Here is a 26,074-nt window from a genome sequence, read left to right as displayed (position 1 = left end):
CTTTTTTGCTGGCTCGGATATTTTTGGCGGGCTTACTGTAGTTGGAATCATTTTCTCCGTGGTCACAAAATACACCTGCAATATAATGGGGCATCGTTTATGATATGCGCCAGTCTTTATGCGAAAGCGTCAACTGGCTCATTGAGCGAAAAACACCGGCCTCTGTAGCAGCGAAACTGAACCTAAACTTCCGTTGGCTGCAACGCCACGGCACGAGCCCGCCTCGACGGAGTATAGCGCGCGAAAGGGGAACACCAGCTGCACAGTAGCGCACCAGGTGTTGCGTGAGGGGAGAGGGCATCGACGCGGCCAGCGCCTCCTAGATATACAGTAGGCTTGTTGGAATGCTACTTGAACCGCAAGTTCCGTGACAAAAGCTTTGGCTTCAAAATCACCGCGCCTTACTCGAGAGCATCCTCATTACATTCTATGGCAGCCGAGCAAAGTAGTATGGCGTCACGGATCGAAGTGCGCCGGCCTTGTTCTATCTAGGAGGCATTGCCGCGGCTACGTCACTTTTGCTCTCGCTCTCGGAAGCCCGTGTAGACCTTCCACGCTGTCTCACACTGCCAGAGGCAGCCGCCCGCAGGCTTCTTTCAACATGGCTTGGCTATCACAGGAACGTGACGCTCCTGAACCGACACTCCCGGCGCATTCCGACGCAGCCAGCGGATCCGGCGGAGAAAACCAGCCGCAGGTGCGCTCAGACAAAATGGCGCCCGCCCAGCGAAAGTCGACACAGCAGAGGCACCCTCTGGAGCGCTACCAAGCGCAACACTAAGGGTGGAGGAATTGCTGGGTCCACGAGATCCCCTTCTTTCCGCTCGCACCAGCCGCCAATGGCGCATTCTCTCCCCGTATCCTGACCCTCTCCCCGGCCGCGGCCCCCTTAAGACACAGACCGACAGGGAGCAACCGAAGACGACTTCGTGGCGCGCTGAGCCCAAGTCCCTTTGAAATAAACTCCGTTCCCTGACATGAAGGCCTTTTATTACGGCTACCACGGACATGGCAGTTCTTTTCTTGTTCATTGCGCGGTGACATCGTCACTAGTCAGGTGATTCCCGTTCGAACGTCTGTCAGTGAAGGTACCTCATTTCCGCCTCCTCTACCGACGTCTCTTTTCCTGTCACTGTTTTGAATTTGAACGCGAACACCATAGCAACTCCATAGACTGGTCTCCTTTTCTGCTTCCTATTGCGGTTGTATTCCCACTGAGCTATCACTCTCCGGCAATTATTCTACTCTGTTGCATTCCACTAGCGGGTGACGAATCCGTTTTTTTTCTTCTGTTCACTGCGCACAGCTGCTCTCTTGCTGTGGAGCTACGCGAGGGTTAAGTTTTTTCTACAGCGCCTTTTGTTCCGCATGTGTCGCGCCTGCCACCGCCTGTCTGGTTTCTGGCGGGCTCCCTTAGTCGGATTGTAGCCTGATTCATGCCGTGACTAAAGATGAGTGAAAGTCCACAAAGAGACCGCACGGACGTGCGCTATCAGCCGCAGCCGACCATTGTCGGTGATTGGTAAGTCTTTTCTCTTGTTTAATCCGTATGTGCCTAGTGTTCTACATGGAATAAACTTATTTCGTTCGCAGTAACTCCTCATATTCTTTAACAGAAAAGCGTGCGGTTCCCAGCCTGTATTCGTAACTCCTCTCTGTTCATACTTTGGTAACCGTTTATCTAGTTGTTTTCTGTGTAACGACAGCTCCAATGTTGTGGATTTGGGGACTTCAAGAAATACGCCTTCTGACAGCAAATAAACCTAGCAAAATTGATTAAAATATAATTGATTGTGGTCAAGAATGTAATTACCTATTCATAATGAAGAAAATGCATAAACGACAAGATATATATATGACCTGTATTTAAGACGTTGTCACTTGCACTGTTTGAAATAGCAGCCTTCTAAATGTAGGACACTAGGCAGTTTGGTTACACTTTCAAGAACCCATATAAATAATGTGTGAACCGGACATCAAATCAAAAAGAGACTAACGTAATTATTCTATCACATAAACTGTTCTGTTCCTTTCTGATGGAAGGGAAGAGATTGCATCATCAGTCTTTAGTAAACGAAGCTCCATATAGAGGCGAAACGTAATTTTTACCCGTATTCACACTGATCGTGAGGTGCCCTCAGCGGTCTCTATTATTCCGTCTTAAGTTTACGCCGAAGTAATAACTGACGAGAAGAGCGGCCGTAAATATGCCACGGGCATAAACTATTTTCCGGGAGGCACGTGTGCAGCTAAAGTAGTAAGCAAAGCTCTGTAACGCAGCGATGAGGACAAGGTCATACATGAGCCAACAGTAAAATGCAAAAAAAAAAATGTGGAACGTGAGCGCAATCGCGACCTGACACTAATTTCCTATTGTCTAGTCAAGCGGCACGCCCACTCATGGACAAGCATTCGTGACTAGTATAGATACATTCAAGAAAGTTTCGTAGATGAGGTAGTTTCAATTATTGTACATAATGTCAACTCCTATTCGCAACAAAATAATCGATGCGCTTAGAATGTACATGAGACAGGATGAAAAGTTTTCTGGTGCTGTGTCTTCTGCGTGTCTTTTATTAAACGATACAGTATTAGTTTAAACTTTGTTGCAGTAATTTTCAGATTATGGCTTAAAGCTTTCGAATGCCAAGATGATTTCGACTCTGATGTATATATATATATATATATATATATATATATATATATATATATATATATATATATATATATAATCATCTATCACTTCAAGAGCTACAGCACTGTTTCAGTCTTGTCTAACGTACAAGGTGATGAACCAATGCGCCAGATAACAAGGCACTGGATACAAAGCAATTGAAGTGATGAAGTGAAGAACCGAAGCCTTTTATTATCATCTGATATAAGCAAACAAAGATAGAATAGATTATCTTCACGAAACCATTGCAATATACTGCACTGCTTTATGAGCAAAAAGCGATATTCTTCGCTACTTACCTCTCTTCTGGAATCGTATGAATGGGCTCTAACACTACACGGCAGGAAGCGATAAAGCTGATCTTCTCGCATTTCAAAGTCCCATAGCAGCCATATATCAGAAAGCTGAAATCTATAGGCCATTGCATGCAAAAAAGCCAACAGTGTTTGCTGAAAATTCGAAATAGATTCGGCCGATTGGACCACACTGTGATTCGCCAAAGAGAACAAACAAATAATTTGCTGACACTCCCATGAAATATCTACCGAGCGCTGTAAAAAAAAAAAAAAATGCGACATCCGAATTTTTTAAGTTCTATGACTGCGAATGAGGATTGCGATAGCCTGGCCTCGTGTCCTGTTTATGGAGATCAGAGCTCCTTCTTTTTTTTTTCTTTTTTTGCGTGCGTAGGGAAAATGCGTGCAGCGTAAATAAAGGGCCATAAACGTCGCGTTTCAAAACAGCTGCGCACGGGGGACACATACATGGCTGCCAGAAACTGATAACGTGGATGTGGGTACGCGCTATTCTAATTTTACCATCTAGCTCGGCCAGATCATAGGTCGGAGTGTTGACACTATGAATGGCGTGGGTGTGTGTGCTTTCTTTTTTATTTTAGACAACTCACTTGAATATTAGCCGTTTTCTTTCACGAACGTTAGCTTGAGTTGGGCGTCAATTGGAGCAGTTTTATTACCTTGTGTATCAATACAGCTTCGTTGGATCAAAAACTTGCTCCAGCATGAATTTCGTAACACTTTTCTTATTTGTTTAAAAAGATACTTGACCCCTACCGCATGACACATCATATATATACCATACACTGATAAATTCTTCAACCTAATAAAATAAAAGGAAAGGCAAATCTCACCTTTTTACTCAGAATCTGTGTCATGTCCAGCAACAAAATACATAGCGACCGTAACTTTGTAAATAATCTTCTTTCTTTTTCTTAATTAAAAAATAACATGCCAACAGCTTGTCACACAACGCCAAAAAAGTTCGTAAATAAATAGGTTATTTTGAAACTGTTTACACTTGCAGTCACTAGCCAAAACGTTCCAGGGTGTTTGTTGCTGTTTATCAACCTACGACAATGTTTAGAACAAGAAGGACATTCAGGTTGTTCTGTGAAGCTAGCGTTAATTGTTTTATCATATAGTATATGCATTCAGTTATTGCTTGTTTTCTGAAGGAGCGCAAATGTTTCTTTCCTCCCGAGCGAACAAATTGTGGTAGAATATAATGTGTTCACTGTTTATACTATTACAACGAAACCAGTTATGGCTAGGATGCCATGCATTTTTCGTGCGCGTTAACAAATCTGCGTGAGCAAGAACTGTCGTCATTAGCAATGGCTCGAGCATCGTCTTCTTCCACAGCTGGCTCTGTTGCACGTCATCATTACATCGTAGGATTTGGCTTCTCTGTCGTCGTAATGGAAAGACCGCCTTGAAAAACGCTTCTTTTTTCTGCTTTCGTTAATTTCTTGGCGTATGAGCCATTGTATAAGGGGGTATGAGCCGTTCATTGTCTTACGCGACGGACACATTTCTCGTTGGTTAGACTTAGAAATGCTTACGCATTTAATAACAGAGGTGATGCGACAATGTGCGTGCCTATCGTCACGGTGAATATTGATCAGGACAATAAATGTATTCGCAACTTTTTTCAAAACAGCGGCGCATCAACTATTTTTCGGGGGGGGGGGGGGGGGGCTGACAAGCCATCTCTCTCTCGCTATATATATGAGGAGGGAGAGAGATTTCAGTAGCAAATGCCAGACCCCGGTCGAAGCGTCGGAAAAAAATGAACGTTTCGCACATTCGTTTCTTCCTTTTGTGTGGTTTTAAATCGACTGGATCATCCAGAAAACATTCATCTGATATATACAGGGTTGTCATTTTTGAGTTTCACAGAATTTTTAGCTATCGCCAGTTGCAGATAACATGATTCTTGTCCTTGAGCTGAATTATTCGAAGAAGCAGACATTACTAGCATGAGAAATGGAAATCGTATTCTACTAATTAGCACAACTCACTAATTCACTCCTTAATTAATTTTGAGGCACATATTGAAACTCACAAATTGTAGCCGGAGAGCTAGCGAAACATACCGACTTGAAATCAATTTCCAGAATGACACCAGTTTCGAGATATTTCCCAAAGTGTGGAACGAAATACATCTGCCTTCCAGTTACTTTTGTAACTTCAATGCATGAAAGAGAACCGAGCGGAGTAACCACCCCCTCCCATTCACAACCCGCCACTTCACAGGAAAGCCGTCGCGAGGAGGAGGATAACGATCCGGCATGTATGGCACCACGCGATATTCTTGCCCACCAGCGAAGTATGCGGCAAAGATACGGCGCCCCACACACATCTTAGCGAGGGGAAGACGCAACAGATCTCCGCAGATTCAAACGGGGGTCTACCCAAATTGATTAAGATTGAGCAAAAGTTTCCCAACGATGTACGGGCGAGCCTGTCCGTGGTGTAGCGACTGGCCACCGTCTTTGTACCATATCTCATAGGGATGCCAAAATTGACCGCCGAATTTAAATGCCTCCTTAGTTAGGTATAATCCACCTAACACACTGTAGCAATGGAAGGCACAACTCGCCAGCTCAGACCCGAAGGTGCAGAAGGCTCTTCTTGGTCACGTTCGGCTAGCGGCAGAAGCCAGTGGAGCCCTGGACTTGGGGCACCACCCATCAAGGTCCTAATCCCCTGACCCACTTTCCCCAATTCAATAAAGTTATTCTCTCTCTCTCTCTCTCTCTCTCTCTCTTACGAAAGTGAATGGAACAGCACTTTTTTACGGTGTTTGACGGCGCATATCTCCAAACAGCCGTCATCCTGAAAATTCATTTCAAGTAGAGCCCTCTTGCAAGCCCACCGGCTACACATAAATTTCAATATGCGCCGTAAATTAATTATTGCGAAATATAATTAGTGAACTCTTCGTTAATTGATAATGTGTTTCCATTGAACGAGCAAGTAATCTCCGCCTCTCTGAATAATCCAGCTCAAGGACTAGTATTACGCTTTCTGCGGTTTTCAAAAATTCCGTACAACTTCAATATGATCGCCCTGCATATATATATATATATATAGAAGTTGCACTACTGCGAACCTGCATATAAATTGCCCGTTTGACTTCTGCAGTACATGCTCGTTTTTGGTATGTTTTACCGTCTGTTGCCACCTCTGTTCCAGGGTGCTATCAATAAGTACATTCAGCTCACGCCGTTTCTTGGCCTTGACTTGACGGCTCTCGGGTCCTTGATCCACTTGAATTCTTAAAGATAGACGGTAAATCCTTGCCTGCCTCATCCATTCGAAGGATGGATGAGGCAGGCAAGGATTTTTGTCCTCCGTCTATGTATGCGCTGTAAGTGACGATTGAGACTGGAGTGAGCCGGTGAGCAGCACGGTTGGGAGGGGAGGGGGGGAGGGGTTAGCTAGATGCTGCTTTAGCCGCCGCAGACCAATAAACAATAGAATGTTCTTTTATTTAATTTGTTAATGACATGTTAATTTACTGTAAAATATTCATTGGAGGTTATTCAGAGGTTCACGTTCATTACTGGGCGGAGGAAACTCAGAGCGGGCCGAGGTGGCACGTACTGTAAAGGTAGCCTTCCTCGCGGATTACTCGATTGAGATTACAATAAGAATTGCTGAAAAATTCGTCAGTAAAAGTTATCTTTGTCATTGACAGATCTGGTATTAAATCGCACGTAATCAACCATAACAACCTAGTTTTGCCAATGTGTTTTGAAACGTGTCCCTGAAGTTCTGAAGTGAGGCAAGAAAGTCCCTAAAATTCTTGCTACAACTGTGAAGTGGGTTTCAAAACGTAGGTGCTTTGAAATAGCCTAATGTAAGCTAATGCAAAGTAAATCATTTACCTAGACGTTTCATGTTGTTCTAATTTACGTGTAGCTGAAGGAAAACAGTGAATTTACTAGCATGTTATAGGGACCTTTACCTTTACTAATGTATCTGCTACAGGGTGGGCGAATATTCTGTTTCGAATACAAGTAGCGGTAGTTTCAAATATCAAAATTAACCAAATGTTTCGCAACAAGCGACCGTTAAAATCAGGTTGCTGTTCTCTACCTGCTGAACAAAGTATCGCAGATTATAATTATCAGAAGTGAAAGAGAGATAAAAATTTCAAGCAGTGCGGAAACAAAAGCGCTAATGCAAGCTTTGTGTTCGGTTTTGCGGTGGAAGTGTAGCGCTCGTTAACACTCCTTAGGTTAAATCTTGCACACATACATAAATACCCAAGAATGCATGGACGCGGGAACTGCCGTCGCCGTAGCACAATTAGTGGTGCAACGAACTCGTAATGCGGAGGTTGTGAGTTCCGCTCTCACCGTCAGCAGGTTGTTTTTTTTTTCCTCAATTAGCTTTTAGCTTTTCATTTTTACATCTCATTTAAAAACTACAAATAATTTCCCCTATGCATATTTTTTCTTTTATTCCTTATCTGTTAGTTTTATATGGTCCTGACATACAAATATGTGCAGTTGTACTTACAAGAGCATTGCCCTTACAAACCCGGGCTTCCGGTTCCCCTTCTTTTCGTCCAATACATGACAACTGATTGTTTTCGCTTCTGGCCCGCCAATTAATCTTTCTTGCAGTCTAGTCGTGTAGCAGTTTTATCTTTTAGTTAACGACCAGCGGTGTAACAGGTGCTTTATTGTGTCTAGGGCACACTAATACCTAATAAGCTTTTTCTTCTACTTTTCTATAACTACTGATATTTTCTCAAGAAATGTTAATTTTTGCGTGTTTAAAAAGTTGGTCATACAGCAGCCTGTCATCTCAGAACGCTTGTTTGCCAGCAGGCTCTAAAGGTCTCAAGTGGCTATTCGTGCCGTTCCTTTCAGGATGCCTAATTTAGCAAACAGCGCATATAACGGGACGCAGAAAAGGGCACACGACACAGGCGCTTGTCATGACGGTCGTAGTGATTTTGCGTTTAAAACGATCCGAATTGACCGTGATAGTTGACCGTCTATTCAGTGCAAACATGTTGCTAATTATACCAAAATAAATATTCCTGCAGTAAATATGCGTGTCTGCGTTTGTCTATTTGATTCGATATTTGGCACATACTATTCGTATTCGAAAAATCGATATTCGATCGCCCACCTCTAATGTTTGCATAACGGATTATAACAGCTTAACTTTTTCTTAAGCCTTCAGGTTGGAAGTTTACAAATACAGCACAATGCAAAAAAACACAAGCAACGTAGCTTTCCCCAGCATGAAAATGCACTTGGTCTACACATAAAGTTAATTTTTTTGTGCTTTTTCGATGTTCGCGGTAGGAGAACCATAGATTCTGTAGAACGCGCTTGACCGCATGCTATTAACACGGTGATGACAGTTACTCGGGCTTTGTACATGTCAAATACCACATTTTCGCCCTTGATCTACTTAAAAGCCACCATGAAGTACTGACTTGTGCGAAAGCCATGAGAAACAGAAGCGATTTGTTCAGATTCGAAACTCGCTCATAAGAAACCTAAGCGACGAGGCAGTCGATCAGCTGACGTCGTACCTCAACACGCTCTGGCAAGAGGGGAAGGTACCGGCGGAATGGAAACACGCCATCGTGGTCATGATACCCAAGCCGGGCAAGAAACTACAGATCGAGAATCTCAGGCCGATCTCCCTTACGTCGTGCCTGGGAAAACTGTATGAGAGAATAGTCACCAAAAGGATCCAGCAGCACCTGGAGAACGGGAGGTGGTACCCTGACAGCATGTATGGCTTCAGGGCCAACCTATCGACGCAGGACGTCCTCCTGCAACTCAAAGAGGAGGTACTCGACACAATGCCCAAGGCGGGTGAAAACGTTGTGATGGCGCTCGACATCAAAGGCGCCTTCGACAACGTCAGCCACGCGGCCATAATGGAGGGCCTCAACAACACCAACTGCGGAAGGAAAGTACACGACTACGTCAAGGACTTCCTAACCGACAGAACGGCAACGGTAGGGCTGGGGGAGTTGAGAAGCGACACCTTCTCCACACCATGTAGAGGCACACCCCAAGGCTCCGTGATATCGCCCGTGCTATTTAATGTGGCGATGATCGGCCTGGCGAAACGACTCGGCGAGATTCATGGCATCCAACACGCGATGTACGCGGACGACGTCACGGTTTGGGTCACGCAAGGTTCACTGGGAGAAAAACAAGAGAAGCTACAAGAGGCTGCGCGCTGTGTCGAAAAGTACACCAGAGAGAGGGGACTGGTATGCTCCACAGAAAAATCCGAATTACTGAGAGTAGTTAGACACCCCACCCAAGCAACGCTGGAAGTAACGCTTGATGGTCAAAACATCCCGGAAAAGAATATGATCAAAATCCTGGGCATGTGGCTACAGGGCAGCAGAAAATGCAGCCACACCATCAGCCTGCTGAGCAAAGTGACGGAGCAGGTGGGCCGGATGATCAACAGGGTCTCCCAAAAAAGATACGGCATGAAAGAGGAAGACACACTCAAACTCGTCGGCAGCCTGGTCGTCAGCCGAGTCATCTACTCGCTACCGTACCACGCGATGACCAAAGGAGAGAGGGAACAGGCGGACACGATAATCAGGAAAGCATACAAGACGGCTCTCCATCTGCCAAAAAACACTTCAAACGAAAAACTGCTCCAACTGGGCATCAGCAACACTTTCAGCGAACTGGCGGAAGCCCTGCTTGAAACGCAAAAAGCCAGACTCAAAAGCACCCCTGCAGGGAGAGCGCTCCTGACTAGGCTGGGACGGGACACGAGTGGACACGTAGATAGATACGCAGACGTGCCCGACTGCTTAAGAAAAACAATAAGCGTTAGGCCAGTACCTAAGAACATGGACCCCAACCTCCACGAGGGCAGAAGGCAGGCGCGAGCCGAATACGTGGAAAAGACACTCGCGCTACTAGAGAACACGGTGTACACGGATGCTGCCACGTACCCGCGAGAAGGGAAGCGCACGGCCACGGCGGTGGTGGTGGACGGTGACGGGAATCTGATCACATGTGCGACGGTAAAGGCAGCCGACACAGCGGAGGCCGAAGAAATTGCCGTGGCGCTGGCGGCAGTAGAAGGATATAGGACAGGCAGGCCTCTAAACATCTTAACAGACTCAAAGGAAGCGTGCAGAAATTACACGAGGGGCAGGATTAGCAAAGCCGCCCTCAGAATTCTTGGCGGAGGCAACTTCGCCGAGAGGAACGTTACGCACAAGGTAATTTGGATTCCGGCCCACGCAGGCATACAGGGTAACGAAAGGGCAGACAGCCTAGCTCGAGAGACCACGTGCCGAGCAGAGCAGTCGCGCGCCCCGGAGTGTCACCCACACGCTTGTGAGGGAGGATACACAGAAATCTTAAACTTATACAGAGGGACGAGAGCGAAATATCCCCCACCCCACAAAGCTCTAACGCAGGAGGAAGCAACGAGTTGGCGCAGATTGCAGACAAACTCCTTCCCAAATTTATACATCCTGAACAAAATGTACCCAACACAATACAGAGACACCTGCCCATGGTGCGGGGCCACACCCACACTATACCATGTCACATGGGAATGTAAACACAATAAATCATTCCACCAACACAATAACCCGAGTGCGGAGCAATGGGAGAGTCGGCTTACCAGCTGCGAGCTGACGGCCCAAAGGGCCTTAGTGCAGCACGCTAGTCAGGTAGCTAGGCTCAGTGGAGCCCTGGAATAGGGGCCCACCCTTGCTGGAAGAGGCTCCAAGTCGCCGGCGCCCAAGACGACCGAGACCTCGAGACGCTAAATCCTTGAAGGAACCAAAATAAAGTTTCTCTCTCTCTCTCTCTCTCTCTCTCTCTCTCTCTCAGTCGCGCGTGAACGCGAGCTCAGCTGTTCCGATATTTACGCCTTTTCTACATAGTCGATATGTCTTATTCACCTAATGTGCTGTAAATCTGCACACAAAATTTATTCCGTTTGGTTTTGGTAAATTAGCTCTCTGACACGCTTGTGCACGTCTACCAATAGAATGGATTTAGCGACACCGCAGAATCTTCAGCGCTTGAACACATTCAAGTAGGTTTTTAAAATAATAAATGAACGTCATTTTGTGAGCGCTGAGTGCGTAACACATTTTGAATGTGAATGCTATGTTGGCCAACAGAATCACAATGTGAAGGCTACCAGTGTGAAGGCAGCCGTTGGTTCATCATGGTCACGGAGCCAATGCATCGTTCAGCGAGTTTCGGCCACTTACATGCAGCTCTTCAATAATCAAGTGCGTTATAGAAGGCCATTTTCAAGCAACGTTTTTAACGTTTAAGTCGTTAAAAAACCGCAATTGTTCATTAAAGACAGTATCGCTAGACAGAAAATTTGCCGCTAGGAGACAAAAAGTCACTAATATGGCAACACTAATTAAATACCGCTAAATTATAAGAAGCAAGTGTGATTTTGTGCTTTGAAAGATGGTTAGGTTAGGCGGTACCGACAAACACGGTATGATGCAAAGGGCGCTAGGATAAACTTGTACTGCCCAGCAACAGCTTTCTCAGCAATACAGGCTTGCAACGCGCGTCCTGCAGGCGTCTCGCACCGCAAAGCACGGTAACCCTTAACTGTTTAGTGCTGAGCATCAATATTTTGCAGCACGTGGCGACGACAACCGAAGGACGATCCTAGCTGGCCAAACAGCGGTTATGTAATAAAGAAATCTTACCTCATAATCAGCCTATTTTATGTCCACTGCAGGGGGGACGAAGGCCTCTCCCTGCGATCTCCAATCAACCCTCTTCTGCGCCAACCGGTTCCAACTAACGCCTGTGAATTTCCTAATATCATCACCCCACCAGTCTTCTGCCGTCCTCGAATACGCTACCCTTATCTTGGCCATTTTTCGGTAACCCTAATAGTCTGCCGGTTATCTAACCTGCGCATTACATGATCTGCACAGCTCCATTTCTTCCTCTTAATGTCAATTAGAATATCGGCTATCGCTGTTCGCTGTCTGATCCACACCGCTCTCTTTCTGTCTCTTAACGTTACGCCTAACATTCCTCGTTCCATCGCTCTTTGCGAAGTACTTAACTTGTTTTCGAGCTGTTTTGTCAGTCTCCAAGTTTCTAGCTGCCCGATATGTTAATTAACACCGGTAAAATGCACTGATTGCACACCTTTCTTTTCAATGATAATGGTAATCTTCCAGTCAGAATCTTACAATGTCTGCCGTATGCGCGCCAACCCATTTTTATCCTTCTGTAAATTTCCTTCTCATGATCAGGGTTCCCTGTGAGTAATTGACCTAGGTAAACGTACTCCTTGACAGACTCTATATAGGCTGGCTGATCCCGAACTCTTGTTCCCTTGCCTGGCTATTGATCGTTATCTTTGTTTTCTGCATATTCATCTTCAACCCGATTCTTACACTCTCTCTGCTAATGTATCCAATCATATGTTGTAACTTGTCCCCAGTGTTGCTGAACGGGACAATGTCATCTGCAAACCGAAGGCTGCTGAAATATTCAATGTTGATCCCCACTCCTTAGCCTTCCCAGTTTAATAGGTTCAATACTTCTTCCAAGCACGCAGTGAATAGTATTGGAGAGACCTATGTACAGTGCCAACGGAACGAAACGCATCAATTTAGGGCTAAGTAATGCGCATACTTTCGTTTCCACCGGCTGCGGTTCGTGTCACATCGACGTAATTCTACCGCGTACCGCATAGGAGTCCTCGTTACTTTTGGTGACCAAATTCCTAGCGACATGACATGGTGCTCTCGCGTACTTTGCACATATGCAGGATTCTACTAAATGCTCCGTGTCGGATTTCGTTCCGTGAGCACTGTACGTATGTGGGCGGAATTCTGAGAGAAAACTTGCCATCGACTGCTGTTTTGTTGGATTTATCAGCGTGCAGCCGACAGCACCCGCTTTCACAAGTTTGTGTGTGTAGTGAGGTGTGGAGGGGCATCGCCCTCCCCCCCATCCCCCCCACACACACAGACGCACCGCTGGATACGCCTATGACAAGCTTGGTGTGACGCACACACAGGCAATATATAAACACATGTCACTCGATGACCACGAGCTGTCACAACGCTAGCGTGATGAAGAGCACTGGCAACGAGAAGCGAACTCTTCGTGCTCGCGGTATTGAACTCGCGGTGAAATAAAGAAATTATAATTCGAATATAGGCTGACCCATTTCTTTAGAAGAACGAGAAACGTTCATCATGATACACCTTTATTTACAGTAAGCGTAGGCTCGATGCCAGTCTATGCCAGAAGCTGTATCCTCGTCGAAATTACCAGAGAAGTCATCCTCGTCGAATGCTTCGCAGGAATCCTCGGCATACCAAAGAACGTCGTCCTTGTTGCCGTCGAGTGCGTTGGACGTGCAGTATTTCTTAAAGCCGGTGTGAATATTCTGCAGACGGCAGGCACGACGGATAATATCCGTTAGTTCGGTACTTTGCTCGCTTTGGTACCTTTGATAGCTTTGTTCACGAATATAGGTCGAGATTCTTTGGGCACGAATATAGGTGGACAGCTCATATTGGGCAACATTTTCTAAAATAAAGGTCCACCTACATTCCAATAAATACGGTACGCAAAGCAGGTACATGTGCGTCAATGAAGAAGAAGCAGAACAAAACTTTATTCGTAGAAAGAACTTCGTTGCCCCTAAAACGGGGTAACGCCGTGTGGTCGGGCCCCTATTCCAAGGCACCGCTGGCCCTCGCCATCCTTTCTGCCCTGCGGACGAGCCTGAGCTGATCCCCGAGGGCGGAGCTGGATAGCAATGCCTCCCACCTCGCTCTCGTATTATTATCTTCTTCTTCTCAGTGAGCTGTGCACTCCCATGTGATGTGGTAGAGCGTTGGTGTGCTCCCACACCACGGGCATATGTCCTTGTATGCTGTTGGGTGGCATATGTGCAACTTATGTAGGTTTATGTATGTGTCTGTGTAACGTCGCTGAGTCCACGGCTGAAAGGTTCCTATGCGGGGCTGCGTAGAGCCTTCTGATTTACTTGTAGTGTTGCAAGATCGCTTTATAACTTGTATCGATGGGTGTCGGGTCCTCCACCATGTTGCCATGGGCAGCTCGGCAATTAGTAAAACCTCGAGCCGCCTCATCTGCATGGAGGTTCCCAGTAACACCCTCGTGTCCCGGGGCCCATGTTATCGTTTGGGTATACCTGATGTCAAGGTCTCTGTTGATTTCGGTAAGTATCCGGCGTGCCCTCGCGCTGATCTGTCCCCTCTGATAGTTCCTACATGCGGCCTGAGAATCAGTGACTTGCTTTCTTTTTATTTTTTTTTGAAGGGTGATGAAGATGAAGGGTCATTTAAGTATGTTCCTATAAAAGCAAGGGTGTTTAAGTTCTCGGCCTAGATATTGTTGCTGCGAATTAGTCAATCATGGGTGCTCACGAAAATTTTATGAAGTTTGTACGCATACAGCAAGAAGGAGAGATGCGCTTCATTTTTTATAACAATGTCTAATATTTTGTTCGTTGGCTCGGATATTGTTTGCAGGTTTACTGCTGTAGGAATGCTTTTCTCCGTGGTCACAAGATACCCACGTAACACAATGGGGTATCGTATATGATACGCGCCAGTTTTGATGCTAAAGCATCAACTGGCTCATTGAGCGAAAAACACCGGCCTCTGTAGCAGCGAAACGGAACCTAAATTCCCGTTGGCTGCAACGACCACAGCACGAGCGCGCCTCGACGGAGTATAAAGCGGGCGAATGGGGAATACCAGCTGCACAGTAGAGCACCAGGTGTTGCGTCAGGCGAGAGGGCATCGCCGCGGCCAACGCCTCCAAGGTAGTACGCCTGTGTACTCTGCTTTATGCGCTCTGCTTTATGAGGTCATGCTACTTGGACCGAAATTTCAGGGACGAAAGCAGTGACGTCAAAGCCACCCCGGCTTACTCGAGAGCGTCCTCATTAGATTCTATGGCAGCCCGGAGAGGTAGCATGACGTCACGGACCGAAGTGCACCGGGCTTTTGCTATCTAGGAGGCATCGCCGGGGCCACATCACCCTCGCTGTCGCTCTCGGAAGCCTGTGTGAACCGCGCGGTCCTAGCCCGTGCATGCTAGGGAGCCTGCATGCAAACGCTGCTTGCATGCATGTAGGCTCCCTAGTGCAAGCTCTCGCCTGCGTTCCAACTGTGCCTCCGGAAGGCAAAACCAAACGCGCCAAGCGTCTCAACGCGCTCGCTTGCCCTACGAGGGGTTCATAACTCGAAGAACCGCTCAGTGGCGCTAAATTGAAAATTAGTGCTTTTGCATTCGCAACTCACAATAAGTGTCCTCGGGTTTTGAATGCAAAATCCCAACTTTGCGTTTCTTTCAAAAATTCTTTTCGTTTCGACATATCTCGCCTAAATAAAGGCTTCGTAAATTTTTCTCAAGGACAATAAATATTCATGCAGTAAGTAGTAAATTCCTTGCATTTGGGGAAAGAAAAGAAGAAAAAATTGCCGTATCGCTCAGTGGAAAACAGACGGTGAAAGGTGGTGCAGCCAAGAGGGCCGTTTTCTCATATCTGATATTATCCGATTTGTGGGATAGGGAATAAGATGGCAGATACACGCTCTGCGTCTTCTGTGGAGGCTAAACTTTCTAATCTCTCTCTCTCCCTCTCTCTCTCTCTGGTTGATTTAATTCAACGTAACTGATTTCTTTAGCTTTCCTCCTGCGACTTACATGGCGCGCAACACTTGCGAGGGACGGCGTAGCTTTTATAAAAAAAATATAGAGAACAGTCTTACACAGATGATTTGTAAAATATCCCTGCTAGAAAGAACTTTCTGCAATTAAACCATCTCCTAAGCTCCAGCTCTTGTATTCACGTGATATGTCAGAATTTTGAAGATGTGAGTTTGATTTCATTGATATCGATACAGTCCACTACGGCGTCTCTCATAAGCGCTTTTTAGCATCGGGGCGTCAAGCTTTATAGGTTATTTAATTAACGTTTGTCAAGTGGCAACTGGCTGAGATGGTTGTTTGTCCACCAAAATGTAATTAAACTAAGTAGTGAATTGAGCACACATTTTATAGTTTGGGAGAAGCTTCGCGGCAGGTTGGACACGTTTGGTAACATAACAATGCCATCTACTCCCGATCACCTTTTGCTGGCATTTAACAGGTATGCTTTCTTCGAAAAGTGGAAGCTCTCAGTAGCTCTGCCCCAAAATCAAAATGCGATTCAGTTTTGTCGTCTATGGCTTCGTAAGTTAAAGCGTCTCCTTGCAGTGGTTAAGTACAACGCCGGAGAGGGGTGCGCTATATAGGTAGGAACACAACGGTGTGAAGGAGATTATTTCCTTTCTCACCAGATACACTTCCGTTTCATCAGTGCAGAAGTGCCTACATAGGGTCCAATCTCCGTCCACTCTCTACGGAACAGTAGTAGAGAAACGGACGCCTCAGTTGTGATACATTTGCTCTGCTAAGCAAACACTAACACAAAGAACACAAGCACAAAGGTTGATTTAATTCTGGGTACTGCTTTGCCGAAGGCATGGTTCAACTCTCCGTAGCTTTTAAATGCCCCGCACCGTTGTTTCTTTTATTGTCCAGAATTTATTTCACGTCGTTTTTCGGCTCTGCCTTAATTACTGCTACGTATCCCACACATGTCATTGCTACTTTGTTAATGCCAGACTTCGCACACTGTTTCTTTAGCTATAGACGTTTTACTGCTATGTGTTGAGCTTATTCCAAGCATTCAGGAAAAGAAAATGGCATAATCACCGGTTGAGTATAGCACTGTCACCCACTCATCACTTCGTTCGCTCAAATTACGAAGCGCAGTTCTAAAAATCATCATGAAGCGCAACTACGGTGTTTATATACCTAACAGAGTCGAAGAATCGTACGATGCGAATTTTCCTCTGGAATGTTTTGCTGCGTACGGGCTGAATCAGCGAGTATGTACACTGCCTTACAGGCAAATGCTTCGCAAAAACGCCCAATGACATTGACTCTAACGTGTTTTTGTTTTCGTTGTGCAATATCACTCTAATTGCCTCGTTTATTCTACAGCGATGAAGTTTCCGAGGTGATATGTAGTTCCCGAAGGGCATTCTTGCTCAACGTGGGTCGAACGTGCAACGTGAGCCTCGGTAACCTTGGAATGGTATGTATGCTATTTATCTTATTATGTAATCGAATCCTCCTAATTTCATCAGACGAGCTTTAGCGAAAACAGGTGGTTGAACATCTAAGATAACTGCCCTTGAAGATTCTCTGTTAATCGGCTGCGGAACAAAGATTTAGTTTCAAGCGCCAGCGTTTCAGGTATGTTAGTCATCCGCGTCATGACTAGTTCGTGATCAATGTCAGATGGGAATCATGCTGGTCTTAATCGCGTAATAATTTCTTTTTTTTAATTTCTGAAGGTTAAAGCTTTGACACTGGAAGATGGTTAATATTTCAGTGAGCTCTCCTCGAAGATGTTAGCAGCATCGACCACACAACAGTTCATCTGAGGCAGCACTGCTTAGTCAGTGTTTGTCAACAGCGTAATGGCGGGTTATCAGCATTGATATCTAAACTGTTGTAGGTTGCCCTGTCATACTGCTTGCAGAACCAACAACGAGTAGCGTGTACTTAAGCAACTGCTAAAGTCTGTGAAATGAACACGAAGACTGTCGCATGGCGCGTTCTTAAGCCACATAGCAGTAAATTCTATCTATAGGCTTCTCACTTTGTATTATTTAGGCAGAATGAAATTTAAACGTTAAACGACATTATCAAATTGTGTTTTCTGAACAGTTAGCACACACCATTCCAGCGACACGGGCTTTTAGTCTGCCGCATACTGTTTGTGGAGGTTCATAGAGTTTTCGAAATAATACAACCTTTTAATTCAAATGTGCCAAGGAGTACAGTTGCCGTAGTTAAAGAAAGTATGGGACGATGACATATTGTTTTTTTTTCATGACGAAAGGAATGGCTTGGTGCATTACGCCACATTTTTATCCGAAGTGTACACCAGGGATGTCTGATAGCGGTGCACGAAGACGTACAGGTGCGGACAACTGATGCTCACTAATCGAAGAGCTTAAAAATATTTAAGAACAGTTATGTTATATCTAAGGTGGGAAACAACTCTGGTATACCTTGCAAGCATTCTGTTCTTTTTCTTGTGAAATAAGAGCTGTTTAATATCGTGCACATACAGCGCGCTTGTGTTTCATTGACGACGTTTATTAGGGTCTCATAGTTGCTCTGAGTGGTGTGGCGCTGCTTGATCTTGGAGAAATATACGACAGCAGCATATCAGCCATCTCTCAAATGATCACGACGCGGTGTGTCGGGGGCCTGCTTGGATCTCTCATTGGTAAGTACAGCCGGCATCAGCCGATATGCCGGACATATAGGTAAAGACATTTTTTCCCCGTTTCTTTTTTTTTTAAGTTTGGCATAGCATTGTTTGGGAGGAGTCCTTACAGGTAGAGGTCGCATCGCTAATTTCGTTTCATCTTTTTTAATTTTATTGGGAGGGGGGGCGGCGGGCTGTTTTCATGTGCATGTTGTGTGTCTCCTGAAGGTAACATTCAATGGACACAGAATTCCTGGCCCCGCAATTAGACGCTGGCGTGTGAATTTTCATGTGAACTCCATGTATAAATTGCCTATACCATGTTCTAGATTCTGCGGCCGTCACAGTTCACCGCGAGAAATGAGCATGAATGCTATCGGCTACTCATTGAGGTAAAGGAATGTGCAGTCCGGTGACCTCAAGGAAAGCGTTGTCATTCAGTGCCCTTCTCTGAGTGCACAAAAGCATCCTAAACGTTCAGAGCACTAGCAGTTTTTTGTTTGTTTGCTTTTTTTTTTCTTTCTGATAGAGATTTGCCTTGGGGCATAATATTTGGTATATGCATATTATGTTGTATGTATCTGTTGTGTATGAATTCAAGCAGTGTTTTGTGAAATCTATTTGCCATTTACCTAATACGCTTGCAGTTTTGCATATTCACACATGTACACATCCATATTCAACGTCGCATTGCTTTTTTATAGCTTGATGCACTGGTTTTATTTTACTGCCTCCGACCGACCGGCCGACCGACCGACCGACCGACCGACCGACCGACCGACTGTTACGCGTTGTTGTTAAGGGCTGCGGAACGATTTTGATTCAACCTGCACCAAAATTTAGGTAGATCAGCGTCTTTCTGGTCATGCTTCGTTAGATTGCGATCAATCAATGTGGTCGGGAGTTGAACACGCGCTGTAGCTCTCAGCGAAAGGTAGTCAATGCTACCACGAAGAGTTTTCACCGCTCGTGTGAATGCTTTATTTTATTTAAGGAAAAAGAAAACGCCTTTTCAATGTTGGACTTGCAGGAGTACAGCACGTCGCGCAATTCTTTATTCGCGGCAGCACGCAAAATCAGTCGTGATGATGCATGCCATCGCTGTCACAGCAATCGTCGTCGCCTTCCATCTGCCGTGGTACACAAGCTCGCCTCGCACGCACAACTGCTCGCCCTACACTGAAATAACATATACATCAAGTATTTATATAACGTTGTCGGATAATTTCACGCGAACTTGTTCCGTTATATATTTTTCCCATATGTGTTTACCGATGCATTTATCACGTTTGTTATTGTATGCCTCTCTTTTTTATTTTGTTGGCGAAGAGCTCAACAATGTAACTCATATCGTTTACCAGAAATCAGTGCAAGCAATTTGGACGAACCTGTTTAGCAGACAGGAGTGTGCGGCATGTCTCTGCTGCTGCATGGGTGGCTGGACAATTCTCAAGCAGCGAGAGAGCAGCTTTTGCCCTCTGGCTACTATAATTCTATTTTTTCGAAGTGTATCTTGTTGCGAAAATAAAAGTGATTGTGGTGTGATGTTCGACCATCTGGTAGCGCTTTGCAGGTATCTAAACGATGCTTGATAACCAGATAACTGGAATAATTTCCGCACTACATTCAATTTTACAGTGTGTGTGGTCTGCAAATTTGTTTTTCTTGTCATACGGCCATTTTCACAGGGGGCAAGCTGTACGACAGGTACAACACGCAGGTGATATCGATCATCATGATGTCGTTGACCTGCTTCACTGTGCTCATGATTCCGATCAGTGGCCACCTCGCCTTGGCGCATGTCATGGTCTTCTTCGAAGGGCTCAGCCTGGGTGCATTTGGCACAGGTGAGTTTAACGGAATGCTGCGTCGAATCCGCATGACAATAGTACGGGGATAGTTGGTTCACGTTAATTTGGAGCACCCGCCGCGGTTGCTCAGTGGCTATGGTGTTGGGCTGCTGAGCACGAGGTCGCGGGATCGAATCCCGGCCACGGCGGCCGCATCTCGATGGGGGCGAAATGCGGAAACACCCGTGTGCTTAGATTTCGGTGCACGTTAAAGAACCCCAGGTGGTCAAAACTTCCGGAGTCCTCCAGTACGACGTGCCTCATAATCAGAAAGTGGTTTTGGCACGTAAAACCCCAAATATTATATTAATTTGGAGTGCGCAACGGCAGCACAAAGCGCGGCTGACAACTGCATTTTATTACTTTGACACATGCTGTCGTATTTATAGAGGCAAATAAGATGTTCGTTCTTTGTCCTGAAAATCGGAGTCCCTCCTTCCTGTGTGACTGGTGTTGTGCTCTCGGGTGAGCGCGTTCTCAGAAATTTCCGCATAGACCGCGGCTCTCGAATTCATGCTGTACGTTGGGTCACGTGGAGCTGGTATCTGGCTTGTACCAGTGCTGCGCTGTGAAATTTCAAAGCAGAGCGGGGATGCTCGTTTGACGATAAAGAGGACCACGTGGACCGCACTCAACCTCCAGGCGTCGTCGTTGGAACCCTTGCATTAGAATACGAAACTACGATGTTTTTGCATACCCTACCATGAAAGAAGGGCTAGAATGATATTTTCACGAAGGTTCGTCACCATCTGTTGAAAATCACCTTCGTTTACGTTGTTTCCTTGGTAGCAGCGATCGGAGCCTACTAACGACATTTTGGCTGTCGAGAGATTCTTCGTTTTTGTGGTTGAAGTTCGCTGCTTCTCGGCTGCATTGTGAAGCAGGACAGATGAGACGCACGAATACCGTAACGCGGTCTACTCGCACCCCACGAGATTGCGCAAAACCGGCCCCACAATGACACCGCAGGTGCTCATCCCTACCAGTTATGCGCGCATGCGCCGATGGTGTGCGCAGGTGCCAGCAGAGGTAAGCGTGGTGAGCCGAGTGCGCGTGGCGTCGGCGAGGCGTCGTCCTACATTTCTTGTATAAAAGTATTGCTGTTAATACAACAACAGAAAAGGGCGATGGGGCACGATACCGTAAGCCCGTATGACATTGCCCGCGTAAAATTGACAAGAACGTTATGCCTTTTCTTTTTCTTTCAAGCAGCCCTAGAGTCATGCCACAGTGAGCCCTCGGTGGGACTATTGCGCTGCGAGTTGAATTTCCTGTGAGCGTGTTGAAACGTCCCCTGTTTGTGACGTTTCTTTTCTCGGATTAATCTTTCGTGTTGGCTTTCTTGTGTGGTATTATCCAGTGCGGAGTGTCCCGCTTTTGTTCAAGTTGGTGCCTGTGCAGTCCATGCATTTTAACGTGTCTTTACACGAATGAAATTTATGTTGCGAGTAAAATGCTGTTAGCGTCGTTCTTCATTGTCTTTGTATGCCGCACTATTCTCAATTTTATACAGCATGCTTAAATACAGAATTTTTGCTTTAATTTCGTGTCTTATTTTGTTCGGCTGCATGGAATCTAAGTTTATCGCCCCAGAAACACAGTTTGGATACGAAATTGGTAATAGAAAAATATACATTCTTTAGCCTTTTTTCCCTAGCTGATACATTGACTCGAATAGCCTTGTCTCAGAGGCTGTATATATATATCAATGATAACGGCCAATTTCGAGTAGCTTGAGCTAATATTGTGTAGTCAAATGGCTGTGCCCTTTACATTAGTAACCAACAGCACTTATTTACATTATGTATTACGGTGACCGCTTCTCTAGAATGTTGTGAACAACAACAACAACAATAATAATAATAATAATAATAATAATAATAATAATAATAATAATAATAATAATAATAATAATAATAATAATAATAATAATAACATTATTAATTATTATTATTATTATTATTATTATTAGTAGTAGTAGTAGTAGTAGTAGTAGTAGTAGTAGTAGTAGTAGTAGTAGTAGTATTTAAACATATTCGTACATAAACAGCACAAACAGGGAAAGAGAAGCAGGCCAGCAATTGTTTCGCAAAAGGTTTGAAGCAATGCCCACCGTCTTGAAAAGTAAAGATAAATAAAGGTAAGAGATAGAGTACGGAACAGTGAATAGAAAAGTGCATTACAACAAATCAAAGCAAATCACACCGCACGCAGATTAAGAGCATGAGAGACGAGAGTCTAGTACCGTAGAAATGACAAGAATTACGGCATATCTTTGTGAACCTCGTATCGAGTTGAAACACAACCTTTCGGAAATAAGGCATCATTAAGTGCAATTCGAGCATATTAAAGAATGCAGACCTTGTTCAACAACACACAGCGAGAGCTGTGGAAAGATGGGTATTCTGGCGGTAAGTGTTTGGGCGTTTTGCTGTAGTGTCCACTAACCAGGCACGAAGGGCTCGGCGCGCGTCCTAGTCGGTCAAGGCGATCTGCGAAATTAGCGCACCCTAGTGTGGTGAGCTAAAGGCCGGCCAGCGATTGATGCAGGGCACGATCCCTTGGCGACACGTTCACCTAGGCGTGAGTGCTGTACATGGTGGCGTATGAGCACTGTAGCGTCGTCGAATTTGCATAAAGTACCATCAGTGAAGTCGTGCGAGGTTGTGCGCTGACGTCGCTAGAGCCTCAACTGCCTCGTTTTCTGAGATACCAATGTGTGGTAGTACCCACTGAAACATGTCTGTTCTTCCCTCGGATGTGATTTGATGAGTCATGGTAAGTACGTAATTCACGTAAAACAGGTTGGTCAACCAGCTGAGAGTCGCTTAGAGAATAACAGCATTTGACATTTTCGGGTTTATAGTAATACACTACACCGCCACATTAATCACGAATAGTTGTGCAGACGTCGAAACCGCCGTATAATGAATTCGAATAAAGTGCTGTGCTGCAGGCTCTGCGAAATAAAGCGCGGCAGTTGTACTGCCTTCGTAAACAGAGGCGAATTGTACAATGAGACGCCTCTGTACTTGTTGTTTCTAACTCACTGCATTCTCGAAGACAGGGTCCTTTTTGCAGATTTCATATAAATTTGGGGTACATGGGATCTGGATATCTGGCCACAGCTGTCTCATCAAATTAGACGATTTTAGGCCTGTTAATGCATATGGGACACAAGAAATGGCTTTATTATGAAGCTTGCAACGAAAAAAACGCACCAAGTTAGCGTAGACTTCTGTACGGAACAGTAATAATGCGTAATTAGTGCAAAAATGCCGCAATAAAACACAGTTGCGCTCGTTTAAACTGCACGCGCCTAAAGCCGCAACTGGATGTGTGTGTTTGTTTTCTTTAACGAAATAAATGAGCCGATCCGAGAAATAGTGCTGTCTAAAAGCATGGGTCGGCCCCGAAGGTAGTCAAGTGTGAACAACAAACGACCCGGGGCACTAATGGGGCCTAGAAGACCTTGTCTTCGGTATCAATCGCTGTCGAGTCACAAATTTTATTGACGTAGTTTTGTTTGCTCTAACCCTATCCAATGAATGTGGTCCTCATAGTATAATTATTAAATAAGAAAATACAATATTTCTTTACTAATATTCACGTTTTCTGTGAGTGAAAGTGGGGACCTCACTATCTCAGTCTAAGTGATGTTACGATGAGTGATCTAACAGCACTGAACCGACGAACTGACCGTCACTATTTGCTTCCAGGTGCGACCGTGTGGATCATGAAGATGTGGCCCCGAAACTCGAGCCCTGCCCTGCAAACTTTTCACCTAGCCTTCGGCGTCGGCTGCCTCCTGGCGCCCCTCGTTGCGAGACCTTTTCTGTCTACGCCAAGCAGCGGCTCTGCCAATTCGACGATACCGAGTGTGAACGTAACCTCGAACGACACCACCGACGTTGCGCCACTCGCTATTGTGGAAAGTGTGAACGAAACAGCGGCTGACGACGGCAGCAGCAAAGTTCACTACGCCTTTGCGATAGCCAGCGGCTTCCAACTATTCCTAGTAACTTCCATGGTTGTGCTGTACTGTATCGACGGCGCCAGCTTCAGAACACATAGGACAAATGTCAAGAATGACGTGCCTTCGGGTTTCCAAGAATCGTCTGGTAGCAGAAGCTTCTCCCGCGTAGCGCTTGCAATGCTGTGCGCCTACGGGTGCGTGTACGTAGCCATCGAGGTCACGACGTCGCAGATGTTGCCAACGTTCGCCGTGAAATGTGACTTGCACTTCTCAAAGCCACTTGCGTCGCAGTTGGTGGCCGTTTACTTTTTCTGCTTCGCCGCGAGTCGTCTTGCCGCCGCGATAGTAACAATCAAGGTGTCGGCCTTCCATGTCTTGGTTGGCTCGCACGTCGTCTTGGTCGTCACGGCTACAGTGTTAGTGGGATGGGGCTCCAGCAACGCCATCGCACTGTGGACCGCAAGCGCCCTTGCGGGCATTGCTCAGGGACCCCTAAATGCAGCAATGACGGCGTGGGTTGCGACGCATATCGACATCAGCAACAAGATGATGTCGCTCGTGGTGGTTACGGCGGGCATTGGCTCTCTTTCACCGCCGCTCCTTGTGGGGCAGTTCATGGACACCAGCCCGAACATATTTTTGTACGTGTGCTTTGGAGCGGTGATGGCAGCTGTAGCTATATTTATTGGTACGCGCCTGTATCTAAGAAAGAAGCCCATGGCGAACACGAGGGGGGGTCTTGTCGTGAACGTCGATGACGACAGCCCAGATGACTGGGCACCTTCCGTCTAAAAGCTGTTTGTGTTATGGACTGCAGCGCAGATTCTCTTCTTCTTAAATGAGGTAATAAATGATTGTGGAACTACTCCGGTGCGGTACATTAGCTTAAAGAAATGCGTAAGGTATCAGCCCACCTCAGAAAAAGACCAATTAGCTGTCATGTATCAACGTACAATTGACTATCATTGGAATATTTAAATGATTTGACCTTAAGGGGGCCATGAAACACTATCAAAGTATAAAACTGATCTTGAAGTTAAAACAGACTTTTGTGGAAATACTTTGTATCAGAAAAGTACTTCAATGCGTTCAAAAGAAGCCGACTTGTCGGAAATCAGAGATTCCCTTTGATCCTTTTCATGGTGCTCCCGCTGCTTCTTCAATGCCTTGCACTGCGAATGCTACGGCAGAGTGGAGCGGTGCCCACAACGGTCCGCCACCTGCTGAACGTTACCGTGGCTCGCAGTACAAATTTGATTTTGGGTGTTTACGTAGACGCCACCATACTTCCCATTTTGGCACCCACGACGCTCCAGACGAAACGAGTGTCCCATTTCAGCAATCGCCAACTGGGGGGCTATATCCCTCTACTTAACGGTTGAGTTCGCTGAGTCTCATGCTTTTGCAGTGCTAGAGTGCACTAGATAGCTACGCGCTCCTGTATTTTCCCGCACCGACTGGTAAGTAGCACACTTCCTTTCGCACTTAAACGTCGTCTTTACGCTCCCTCCTCGTGCGACTACGTCTGCAGCGCCAACATCAGGTAAGCGATAGACGCCGCACTGCGGATTCGCGTTGAAAAGATTCCGAACGAAACGAGCTTCGACCATGATGGCCACACACCTCGAGAGTGGGAAACTCGGGAAGCTGACGACCTGTTCTAGTCGGATGTTGGCGCTCAGGCCAGCTAGCCACGCGCTTGGAGCCACGTGATAAGTGAGTGATAAATGGCCGAAATTCACCTTTTACGAGCAAAGTTCGCTTTCCTCGCCGGTAGACAATATGCTTCTGCAAAATGAACCCATGTCGAATTTTCAACGAGTACTGTAGCAAACTAAACCTATTTAGCATTAGTTCCATGTGTCCCTCGATTAACTTTCCCTAGCGTGTGACTAACGGTCCCTGCCGCCTAGAATATCCAACCGTGCTG

General features: G+C 45.8%; 1 protein-coding gene across 1 annotated transcript; it reads left to right on the top strand.

Annotated features, from left to right (window-relative positions):
- The first annotated feature begins 362 nt into the window (after positions 1 to 362).
- Positions 363 to 25,299, top strand: LOC142590299 (sodium-dependent glucose transporter 1A-like). Its single transcript, XM_075702311.1, has 5 exons — positions 363 to 1,522; positions 17,037 to 17,130; positions 18,210 to 18,336; positions 20,007 to 20,165; positions 23,888 to 25,299. The coding sequence occupies exons 1-5, from the start codon at positions 1,452 to 1,454 to the stop codon at positions 24,934 to 24,936; spliced, it is 1,500 nt and encodes a 499-aa protein (XP_075558426.1). The 5' UTR covers positions 363 to 1,451; the 3' UTR covers positions 24,937 to 25,299.
- Positions 25,300 to 26,074: the final 775 nt, after the last annotated feature.

The sequence above is a fragment of the Dermacentor variabilis genome, chromosome 8 (genome assembly GCF_050947875.1).
Source record: "Dermacentor variabilis isolate Ectoservices chromosome 8, ASM5094787v1, whole genome shotgun sequence".
NCBI lineage: Eukaryota > Metazoa > Arthropoda > Arachnida > Ixodida > Ixodidae > Dermacentor > Dermacentor variabilis.
This window is presented reverse-complemented; position numbering and strand designations above follow the sequence as displayed.

Coding starts and splice junctions, on each gene's coding strand:
- LOC142590299 (XM_075702311.1), top strand. CDS start 1,452: ATGAGTGAAAGTCCACAAAGAGACCGCACGGACGTGCGCTATCAGCCG. Junction 1,523..17,036: donor CCGACCATTGTCGGTGATTG/GTAAGTCTTTTC, acceptor TTTATTCTACAG/CGATGAAGTTTCCGAGGTGA. Junction 20,166..23,887: donor CCTGGGTGCATTTGGCACAG/GTGAGTTTAACG, acceptor ATTTGCTTCCAG/GTGCGACCGTGTGGATCATG.